The following is an 11473-nucleotide window of genomic DNA, read 5'->3' on the forward strand; positions in this document are numbered from 1 at the left end:
GTTCTAGTTCTATTCTTATCTCTTGCCCAGTGATAGGATTGTTTGCTCTTTTTTTGTTGATTAATTTGATTTCTCTGTAGATTCTAGTTATCAACCCTTTGTTAGATTGATGCCCTGCAAATATCTTTTCCCATTCTGAAGATTGTCTTTTTACTTTACTTATTGCGTCCTTAGCTGTGCAGAAGTTTTCAGCTTAATTAAGTCCATTTGTTAATTTTGTTGTTGTTATGGCCGCTTAAGTCTTCGTCATAAAATCTTTCCCCAATCTAACATCACGCTAGCCCATGTCTGGATCCTCCGGGGAGTGGGGTGGTGCCCGATTCTTTTGTCCCTTCCCAGCCAACTTTTTGGAAGAGGCATCTACATTCTGCCTTTCCTCACTCATCTTCACTGTCTCCTAAGGCCCCTGACTCTCCAGGACAAGGCCACAAAGGCTCCTGATGCCTCTGCAAAAAGAGGCACTTTTTTTTTTCTTTTTTCCAGTTTGAAAATATTTTATTAAATATTTTTGGATGTTGTCTCCTACCTCTTAAGAATAAAAAATGCATTTCAAGGGCGGCACCTGTGGCTCAGTGAGTCGGGCGCCGGCCCCATATACTGAGGGTGGCGGGTTCAAACCTCAGCCCCGGCCAAACTGCAACCAAAAAATAGCCGAGTGTTGTGGCGGGCGCCTGTAGTCTCAGCTACTCCGGAGGCTGAGGCAAGAGAATCGCTTAAGCCCAGGAGTTGGAGGTTTCTGTGAGCCGTGTGAGGCCACGGCACTCTACCCAAGGGCGGTACAGTGAGACTCTGTCTCTACAAAAAAAAAAAAAATGCATTTCAATAAAAACAAATCTATATTGAAATCATTTTCCCTTATGTGAAGATACATGAATGAAATGTATATGAAAATTTAAAAGCAAAATATTTCACTGTTAAAACTTTAAATATCTCAAGAGCACAACATATTTTAAACAGACTTAAGATCATATAGCTATTTCAGTATTCTTAAGAAGGATGAGTGTTAGCCTATCTACGGCTTAGGATCTGTTTCCAAGTTTATTTCTTCAGCTTCTTCTACCTCTGAGAGCTTTTCATCATTTTCCAGTGTTTGCTGAAGTTCATGTATGGTACTAAGAAGAACATGAAATTGTTTCCGTCTCAACTCCAGCTTATCTTCAACGCTTTCTTTAATATGTTAGAGATGTTCTCATTCTTTATCTAGAGCCTCTAGTTCCTTTAATGTTTCATGCCTGTCTGGATGATGCTGGATCACTTTTGCCAAAGCATCATATTCTTGGCGATTTTTTCGTATTTGTTTTGCTTGAAGAATTTGCTTTTTGCACTCAGCAATCTTTTCATGTGCTCCAGCAATGCTGCATTCAATTTCTTTGTAAATTTTTTCATAATTTTCCATTTCTCTTAGATTCATATCATATACCAATCAATGTTTTGCCCATTGAAAATTCACATTGAGACAGTGTGCTCAGCATACGTTGGTACTGGCCATATCCTTCTTCTTGGGATCCAGAGTTGCACCACTTAATGAAACTCTTTACCTGCAGATTAATTCTCCGATCATCTCCAGCACCATCTCCATCAATTAGGAGACGTTTCCTTATGACTTCATTCCTTAGTTGTCATGATCACTTCTTTACTGGCTATGAGGATCAACATCATCTGGAAAGGACTTTTAAACCAAAATACTTAATACTGACTCTGCAGATGGTGGCTTTCCTTCCACCTGGCTTTAGCCTTGTAGGAAGAGAGCTGGATAATACCGTGCATCTAGCTCCTGGAAGGATGTCAGTCACGGCTCCCATGGCGTGTCAAGAGGCACTTTCTATTCCACAGATACTGTTCTTAGTTCCTTTTCTTCCACATATGCACGTGTCTCCTTTGATCTCCAGGTCTCTTGGTCCCCACTGCTGGCTGCTCAATTTGTCGCTGCTCCTTACCTCATCATGAACTTCCCCCTTTTCCCACCCCTGTGGCTTTGCCTCCTTTTGAGTCCAACCTGCCAGTATCAGCTCAGATACTGATATACTCTCAGGAGAGGTACAAGGAAAGTCTTACCCCCTCTGGGATCACAGCCAGTCACCCATGCTTAATATGGACAGGCAGCCCGAGGAGACTACCATGTGCCAATCAGGAATTAAAATTCAAGGGAAGGGATGAGAGCTGGCCAGAATAACCCAAATGGGAGGGCTGTTGATGCAGGAGCCAACAGGAACCCAAGAGGGAGAGGCTTGTACAGTCCCAGGTCATGCTGCTTCACTCGTCTCTGGATTGACTTGCTCTGGGGATCTCTCTAGGCCAGATAGCCCTAGCCCATGTCTGGATCCTCTCTTGTTTCCAGTAAACCCTAGGAAAAAGTAGGAACCTATTTTCCCCACTTCCATTCATCAAGGTTCAGCTTAGGGCATCTTTAAAGCCTAAATCATAGCACACCTCCCGGCTTAAATCCTTCATAACGCTCCCACAGCTCTTGGAATCAAATCCAAAGTTTCCACCTAGATGTGCAGACCTTGCTCCCTTCTGCTTCTTCACCTCCCACCTCCTGCCCCTCCCTTGCACTGTCCAGCCACACTGTCCCTGTTTCCGTCTCTCTGCCACACCAACCTCCTTCCCTTCCCAAGACCTTTGCACTTGCTGTTTTCGCTGCATGGAACCCTTTCCATCAAATTTTCCCATGGCTGGATCTTCTTCAGCCTTCAGGTCTCAGCTCAGATGTCCCCTCTTCTCACTCTCGCCTTCCTGGAGCTGAGGGTGACCACTGTTATCCTAAGTAACCACTACATACAGGGTGCTGCTGGACAAACCCTGCGGGGTCGGATGAGCCCAGGTGCTGCCATCTGGACTTGTTTATTCATACACAAGGCCTTCTGGTATAAAGTTAAGAGACTGGACACTCCAAGGACCATAGTGCTATGCTGGGAGGCTGGAGACAGGGCCTTGTGACAGTAACTCACACATGTCCTGTGTTCTGGGAAGATCATGGGGTATTCTGTGAAGACTTAGATCAGCTGTGGGACACCCAGGCTATGTGGCCTCTATGGGGCAACAACACACCTGCTCCTCTGATGGCTCCAACACGGATATCTGTAGCCCTTTCCTCCCAACTCCAGACCCGGAGTACTAACAAAGTACAAATTTAGTCTAGAGTAAGAATGCTTTGAAGATATAACCCTATTTATTTATTTATTTTTGAGACAATTTCACTTTGTCACCTTAGGTAGAGTGCTGTGGCGTCTGAGTTCACAACAACCTCAAACTCCTGTGCTCAAGCAATTCTCTTGCCTCAGTCTCCCAGGTAGCTGGGTCCACAGGTGCCTGCCACAATGCCTGGCTATTTTTGAGAGATGGGGTCTCATTTTTGCTCAGGCTGATCTTGAACTCGTGACCTCAAGCAATCCACCTACCTTGGCCTCCCACAGGGCTAGGATTATAGGTGTGGGCCACCACACCCGACCCTTATAACCTCTTTTAGATAGGGGGATATTGTGTGATCTCGTTAACCTGTGAGGGAAAAAATGTTTAATTTATGCTATGGTGATTAATAACATTACTGATATATGCTTTTACTTTTACTGTGAGAATATAAAAGTGAAAAAACAGGAGAGCAGAACAGCTCTGATACCCTCACTGTTCTCCAGAATTGCTGGTTTTTCTGTAAATAAAAGTGAAATTGTTGATCTGTCATCCACTCTTCCATTCATTGGCTTAGGTGACAGGTGGAAAACTATTTTATTTCATCATTATTATTTTTTGAGACAGACTCTCAAGCTGTCACCCGTGGCATCATAGCTCACATCAACCTCCAACTTGGGCTCAAGCAATCTTCTTGCCTCAGTTTTTCTATTTTTTAGTAGAGATGTGGTCTCACTTTTGCTCAGGCTGGTCTCTAACTCATGAGCTCAAGCTATCCACCTGACTCCGTCTCCCTGAATGTTAGGATTACAGGCATCAGCCATCACGCCCGGCCCGGAAAACTCTTTAGTCAGACAACAGAGCCCTCTCCACCACATCCTTCTGTTTCTTTCCTTCCTAAGCACTCACTACCATCCGAAAATTATCTCATTTGTTCATATGAGTATTTATCTTCTGTCTTCTCCGACTGTGAACTCCACCAGAGAGCCATGGTTTTGTGTGTTCTCAGCCACTGCTTGGTTCCCAGAGCCTAGTGCACAAGCCCAGGCACAAAGTAGATGTCAAATACTAAAAATCTACACAGAATGAATTAGTAAATCCCACCATTAGCATTTATGCAACTCTTCCGTAGGGTAGACTGGAAAATAGCATCTGGTTTCAGAGGCCTACCCATTTTATATCTATGGAAACAGAGTTCAATTTGAGAAAGGGAAAAAGCAAAGATCTGAATTCGTCAATCCAATCAAGAAAAAGATGGAATGCTGAAGAAACACCCCCTACGTCATTGAACCAATCAGAGAAGCCCAGACTAGAAGAAAACTCTTGGAACTCCGCCCTTCAGGAGAGGAGCCAATCACAATGGGGAAGGAAAGCAAAGTTCAAAGGCGGAGTGGACGGTTAGAGAGCCCGCGCCTGGTGACGTCACTCCCTGGCTACTAGAGGGAGGATGATTCCCAACTCTAAACAAGTTGGTTGGCTAACCCGAGACTGTGCGGGTGTTACGGGTCTGGGCACTGGGTGTTGAGTAGAGGATTCTAGAAGGATAAGATGAAGCTTATGAGGGCTCAAATATGGGCCTCGAAGGCGAGGAGGAGGAGCGTGTGGGCAGACTGGAAGGGGATTTGGGGAAAGGGTTATGGGGCACAGGGAGGATATTACGAGGATGGCGAGTGGACTGTGGGGGGAGGAGGATGGGGGGGGAACGTTACCAGACAAGAAGTGTGTTATGGGGACCCGGAGAGAGTTGTGAGGCCCAAGAAGATTATTATGTGGGGGGAGGGGAAATGCAAAGGGTTTGAGGGGAGACAAGGAGGATTTAGTGGGCTATCTGGATGGGGTGTGGGGACGGGAATGGGATTTGCTAGGAAAGGAAGGGGATTATGAGGACAGGGAGTTAGGGGACGCGAGATGTCATGTGGCACAAGATGGAGGTTGTTGGCAGCAGCAAGGGGCCGACAGGAAGGCAGAGGGACATGATGGGGCCTCAGGGAGAGAGTTAAAGGACGCAAAAAGAAGGTGATGGGGACGGTCGGGGTTTATGGGCACTGTGGAATGTCACGGGGATCCGTGAGCCCCCTGCTGGTAGGCCAGGCTCAGCTTCCCGGTCTCTTCCTGACTGGTGGGGTCAGTACAGCCCACGGCATTCCTCCTCAGCTGTCCATTCTCCCTCTTGCTGTCCGCAGACCCTGTCTCTGCTGGTCTCTCCGCTACCTTCCCGCAGCGCGTCGCTGCGGCTCCCTGGGCTCTGCAGGCCTTTGTAGAACATCTGATGACGTCTCGGCAGTTCTCCAGGGACCCTCCCGTGGAGGACTTCCTGCCGCTGTCCATTGTGTCCATCTTCTGCTGTTTCCCCTTTGGGATTATAGCTCTTGTTTTCTCCATCAAGGTGAGGCACAGCCCCCTCTCTGCAATGACAGATGCCTCTGCCCAGGGCTATCCTGTCTTCTAACCCCCTTTCCCTCTTCCCCTTCTCTGTCCAAGTCCCAGCCTTCTCCCCAGGGGCCCCCTTGCTCCTTCCTTCCTTCCATCACACTCCCAGACTTCACAAGGGACACCTTTCCGTTTGTTTGCCCTTCTCTCCGGAACGGACCCTACCCCTCTCACATCCCACCACTCTGTTTCTTGCCCAGTGTCTCATTTTCATTTCACTATGCCCTTTATGCCCTCCTCCTCAAGGTATTCCCCCTACTCTGTGGGTCCTGTCCTGACTTTCATTTCTATCCTGACCCCAGGTTCCTCCGTAAGGAAACTTCCTCTGGCTTCCCTTCAGCCTACCCCAGCCAAGGGCAGCCCCTCTCTGCCGTGGCTCCATCCATCCGCACCCCCTTCTTGAGGTCATTCCCACCAATCTGCCTCTCGCCCTTACAGACTCGGGATGCCAACAACTATGGAGACAGAGTGAGGGCAGAGAAGAATTCCAACATGGCCTTAGCCATGGGCGTCACGAGTATCATCTTAGGACTGCTGTTCATATTCTTCACGTCCTCCTTCAACTTCATCCGGTGACAGATGCCCCACAGACCAGGCGATCCCTGGGCCTTCCCTCCCTCCCTCAGAGTGCCAGGGATGGTCCTTGCTTCCCGTAGACCCTTTGGACTCAAATGTTCACGCTCTGACTGTCCCTGGGATAGTTTCTACTCCACTGGTATTTTGGAGAACAATAAATTATGTGAGGAAATTTCTGCTTTCTGGGTGACCCTTTGTTTTCTGTGTGCCTGAGCTCCCCCTGAATTATTTATTCATTCAACAAACATCTAAACTGAGCACCTACTGTGTGCCTAGCACCTCCTGTGCTAGCCCTAGGAATAACCTCATTGAAAAAGACAGATTTCTGTCTCACAGAACTTACATTATCCCACAAAAGAGAAGAAAATAAACAAGATATAAGTAAACAAGATAATTCCAGGTAAGAGCACTACAAAAGAAAGAGAGTGATGTGACGATCATTGGTGGGTGCTACTTAAGATGGGGATAAGCTAAAATTCGTAGAATGGAAAGAAGCCTCCATTCTAGATTGACAGTCAAGAGAAGGGAGTTCCTGAAGATGGGCTGGCAAGTACAAAGGCTCTGAGCAGTCAAGCAATGACAGAGTCAGGAGATGGGTTTGGAAAGAGGGCAATGACAGAGGTTGCAACATCTTGAGGCCATAGGAAGGATTTTAAGTAGATTTTAAGCATTGAGGAAAAGCGGTGGAAGATTTAAACAAGGGAGTGACATCATGTGGTCTCTATTTTTGAGGGAAAATCCACGCCAGCTGCTGAGCAGAGGGTTGGATAGGGGGGCCAGGGTTGAAGCATGAAGAGAGACAGGCAGCTTTGCAATTGTGCAGGGCTGGCACCAACTAGCCTGGAGTGGCTGTTAGCAGCAGGGAAAGGTTTGGAGTAAGCCTAGAGATCCGAAGTTCAGGAATGACTTCTAGTTCAACACTGCAGAAGAAAACCTTGCAATGTCTTCTGTTCCTCACTAAATACCCTGGGATGAAAGCAAATGTGTGTCAACTCTTCTACACCCACCCTCCATATCTCTTGGTTGTTGGGTTTTTCTGCTACCTTTTTTTTGGAGGGGGGTACAATGTGCTGGTTTTATATGCAATTTGAAATATTTACATCAAACTGGTTAACATAGCCTTCACCACACTTCCTTAATTATTGTATTAAGGCATTAATATTCTACACTTAGTAGATTTGACATGTACCCTTGTAAAATGCACCATAGGTGTGGTCCGACCCATTACCCTCCCTCCACCCACTCACCCCCCTCCCTTGCCCTCTCCCTTCTCTTTCGCCTTCATCTTGGGCTGTTGTTGGGTTATAGCTTTCATATGGAAGTGTGGGTGCTTATATATGGGTTTCATAGTAGAGCTGAGTACATTGAGCACCACCCATCGTCACCCACCTGCTCCTGCGACTCTGCTGCCTTATAATCTTTCCTTTCTGCCTTTTAAGATCTGCTGGGAGAGTTCCTCAGTATGGCTTTTTAACTCAGCTTCGTCTATTTATTTTATTCTTTATTCCCACTCATTTTCATCATTATATATTAATATTTGATTTTCTAAGGATTTCTTGTTTTGATTCATGTTGATAAGATAAGCTTTTATCTCCTTAAGTGTACCGATTATGATTATTTTGAATTTCTAGTCCATCTTGTTCCAGTAATTTATCTTAACATTTGGAAGTCTTAGATGGTTTTCCAAGTGTGTCTTGAAGAAGAATCAAATTCATCTTGCAGTTGGCCAGTCCAGAAGAATTTTAGGGGGTAGGGGCTGGCTGAGTCCTGAGTCCTTTCCTGGGTAGCGGAAAACCTGGGTTGTTCACTCCTGTCAGCATTCTCTGCACACAGCAGAAAAAGGAGTATCCAAAGTATCCACCAAAGTGGTGGCTTATGCCTGTAATCCTAGCTCTCTGGGAGGCCGGAGGCCATGTCTCACCTGAGCTCAGGAGTTCGAGACCAGCCTAAGCCAGAGCAAGACCCTGTCTCTACTAAAAATAATAGAACAACTACTTGGGCATTGTGGTGGGCACCTGAGTTTTGAGGTTGCTTAGAGCTATGATGCCATGGCAATCTACAGAGGGTGACAGAGTGAGACTCTTATCTCAAAAACAAACAAACACCAGCAACAAAAACAAAGGAGGGAGTCTCTCCAAAGTTGTGATGACTCAGCTCTGAATGTTGGGAGGCAGAAGACCAGGGGAGTGAATGAGTGAGTGTCCAAGACAACTGCTTACTCCCTAGTTCTTTCTTGGACACCAACAGCCTGGATTACTGCTGCTGATTTCTGCAGTGAAGGGATAGGCAATGATTTTTTCAAGGCAATTACAGAAAAGTCAAGAGAAAAATCTGAAAAGCTTTTTCCCAATAACCCAGAAATTCCACATATAGGTTTATCCCTACAGAAATGCATCTATACCTTCACCAAAAAACATACTAGACTGCTTATAGCAGTTTTATTTGTAATATCCCAAACCGGGAACTACCCAAATGCCCATCAATGATAGAACACAAAACTGAATTGGGATGTATCTACTTAATAGACTATGATACAGCAATGAGAATGAATGGTTTACAACGCCACACAGCAGCATGGATGAATTTCACAGACATAAAGTTGAGCAAAAGAAACTTTCTGCAAATTCCATACTGTATAAAGTACAAAAAATGGCTAAGTTAATCTTTAATGATTACCCTAACGGGGAGTAGTGAATGGGAGGCACAATAGTGCTTTTGGGAAGTTGGTCTGATTCTGGTTACACACAGATTCATTCTGAGATTTGAACTGTATAGTTACATGTACTCTTCTCTGTATACCTTGTTATACCTTATATAACAAATTATTTTAAAAATCATAGATTCCCTTTAGCAAACAGAAGCCACACACACACACATTGTTCCTCCAACTCACTAATGTCTTGCCCCCTTTAACCACCTGGGCTGCAGCCACCTACTTGCACTCACATACACATACACACACAGCAGCCTCAGTCAGCCTTCAGCCTCCCCAGATCTCTCTTCTTGTTCATAGTTCACAGAATCCATATTTTGCTCTCCCCTATATGGCTCTCCCTTCTAGGGAAGAAGCGAATGTCCTTATGATAAAATGATTTTTTTTTCTACATAGATGCCTAGTAATGGGATTGCAGGATCAAATGGGAGGTTTAATTTGAGTTCTTTGAGGATTCTCCATACTTCTTTCCAAAGAGGCTGTATTAGTTTTCAGTCCCACCAACAGTGTAAAAATGTTCCCCTCTCTCCACCTCTGTGCCAGCATCTGCAACTTTGGGCCTTTGTGATGTGGGCCATTCTCACTGGGGTTAGGTGGTATCTCAGGCTGGCTTTGATTTGCATTTCTCTGATGATTAGGGATGATGAACATTTTTTCATATGTTTGTTAGCCATTCATCTGTCTTCCACAGAGAAGGTTCTATTCACATGTCCTGCCCAATGATAAATGGGATTGTTTGCTTCTTTTTGTTGATTAATTTGATTTCTCTGAAGATCATAGTTATCAACCCCCCCTTTTTTTTTTTTTTTGGTAGAGACAGAGTTTCACTTTATGGCCCTAGGTAGAGTGCCATGGCATCACATAGCTCACAGCAACCTCCAACTCCTGGGCTTAAGTGATTCTCTTGCCTCAGCCTCCCGAGTAGCTGGGACTACAGGTGCCCGCCACAACACCCGGCTATTTTTTTGTTGCAGTTCGGCTGGGGCCGGGTTTGAACCCGCCACCCTCGGTGTATGGGGCCGGCACCTTACCGACTGAGCCACAGGTGCCGCCCGTTATCAACCCTTTGTCAGATTGATACCCTGCAAATATCTTTTTCCATTCTGAAGGTTGTCTTTTTGCTTTACTTGTTGTGTCCTTGGTTGTGCAGAAGCTTTTGAGCTTAATTAAGTCCCATCCATTTGTTAATTTTGTTATTGTTGCGATGGCTGCTGAAGTCTTTGTCATAAAATCTTTCCCCAGTCCAACATCAGCAATAGTTCTTCCCACACTTTCTTGTAGGATTCCAATCTAAATTTTTATTATGTAATGTAAGCTCATCTAAATGAGATTTTAAAGATAATACGAAGAAATGTCTGTCAATCCCATGTTCTGAACACTAGATTACAGAGTTGTCTATTTGTTTAACAGTTCCATTCTCTAAAAGAATACAAAATACACACATTATCCTCAAGCTCACACAAAACATTGTGTGAATTGCTTGAATTTTCTTTCATTTGTCTCCAAAATTTTTGTAATTTTTCTTATGCTTTCTTTTTTAATCCATTGGCAATTTAAAAGTACCTTGTTCAATTTCCATATATTTGTAAATCTCCCAAATTTCCTTCTGTTTTTGTTGTTTCTAATTTTATTCCTTGCGCTTGGAGATCATACATTGTATAATTTCAATCCTTTTGCATTTATTAATACTTGTTTTTTTTTGCAGATTATGGCTGGGGCTGGGTTTGAACCCACCACCTCCAGCATATGGGGCCAGTGCCCTACTCCTTTGAGCCACAGGCGCCAGTCCTTGATACTTGTTTTATAGCATAGCTTAAGGTCTAGCTTGGAGAATGTTTTGTGTGAGCTTGAGGATAATGTGTGTTCTACTACTGCTGGGTGGAGAATTCTACAGATGTCTGTCTGTTAGCTCTAATTGACTTACAGTGTTGTTCGAATGTCCTGTGTCCTTGTAGATTTTCTGTCTAGTTGTTCAATCCATTATTAAGAGTACAGTATTGAAGTCTCTAACTATTATTGTTGAATTGTCTATTCAAGTCTTCAATTCTGTTAGTTTTTGCTTGGTGTATTTTAGGTCTCTTTTGTTAGGTACATGCGTATTTATGATTGTTGTATCTTCCTGATTAATTGATCATTTAACATTATAAAATGTTTCAGATTATCTCCAAACCACTTTTTATCTTGCAGTCTAATTTGCCTGATATTAGTATGGACACCCCTGCTTTTATGGTTCCTGTTTGCATAGCATGTCTTTTCCTGTCTTTTTACTTTCAACCTATACTTTTATCTTTGTATCTAACGTGTATCTCTTGCCGACAGCATCTATTAATAAATGTTTTTGTACTCGCATTATTCGGAATAGGTTATAGTAGTTGTTTGCGTTTATTTGTTTTTTGAGAATTTAGTATTTATAGAGTAGAACTATAGCATAACATGAAATCCGAAAAGCTGTAATGGAGCATTGGGCTAATCTTGGATTCCCTCCAAGGGGGTTTTGAGTTCTTGGAAGTGTGCACGCAGGTAGTCATTATAATATGGTCTTTTTTGTAGCATGGACCATGAATGTGGACCTTGAGGATAGTGTTACTGGGAAGCTCTGTTTTTCAGGGAAATGTTTCCTTGCCA

At 44.3% G+C, this 11473-nt stretch overlaps 1 protein-coding gene and 1 pseudogene across 3 annotated transcripts; one reads left to right on the forward strand and one right to left on the reverse strand.

Annotated features, from left to right (window-relative positions):
* Window positions 1-1012: 1012 nt before the first annotated feature.
* Window positions 1013-1603, reverse strand: LOC128597028 (THO complex subunit 7 homolog; annotated as a pseudogene).
* Window positions 1604-4644: 3041 nt separating this feature from the next.
* LOC128597295 (transmembrane protein 233-like) lies at window positions 4645-6299 on the forward strand. Of its 3 annotated transcripts, none has more exons than XM_053607550.1 (3): window positions 4645-4730; window positions 5313-5515; window positions 5998-6299. In XM_053607550.1, the coding sequence occupies exons 1-3, from the start codon at window positions 4678-4680 to the stop codon at window positions 6213-6215; spliced, it is 474 nt and encodes a 157-aa protein (XP_053463525.1). In that variant the 5' UTR covers window positions 4645-4677; the 3' UTR covers window positions 6216-6299. The 3 variants fall into 3 exon arrangements, with proteins under 3 accessions (XP_053463525.1, XP_053463527.1, XP_053463526.1); XM_053607552.1 differs by lacking the exon at window positions 4645-4730 and adding an exon at window positions 4915-5145; XM_053607551.1 differs by lacking the exon at window positions 4645-4730 and having other exon boundaries at window positions 4915-5515.
* The last annotated feature ends 5174 nt before the right edge of the window (window positions 6300-11473 follow it).

Source organism: Nycticebus coucang, chromosome 10 (genome assembly GCF_027406575.1).
Source record: "Nycticebus coucang isolate mNycCou1 chromosome 10, mNycCou1.pri, whole genome shotgun sequence".
Classification (NCBI taxonomy): domain Eukaryota; kingdom Metazoa; phylum Chordata; class Mammalia; order Primates; family Lorisidae; genus Nycticebus; species Nycticebus coucang.

Excerpts from the sequence above, each read along its gene's own strand:
- LOC128597295 (XM_053607550.1), top strand. The coding sequence starts at position 4,678 with ATGAAGCTTATGAGGGCTCAAATATGGGCCTCGAAGGCGAGGAGGAGG. Across the intron at positions 4,731-5,312 it reads AAGGCGAGGAGGAGGAGCGT|ACCCTGTCTCTGCTGGTCTC; the intron begins GTGGGCAGACTG and ends TGCTGTCCGCAG. Across the intron at positions 5,516-5,997 it reads CTCTTGTTTTCTCCATCAAG|ACTCGGGATGCCAACAACTA; the intron begins GTGAGGCACAGC and ends TCGCCCTTACAG.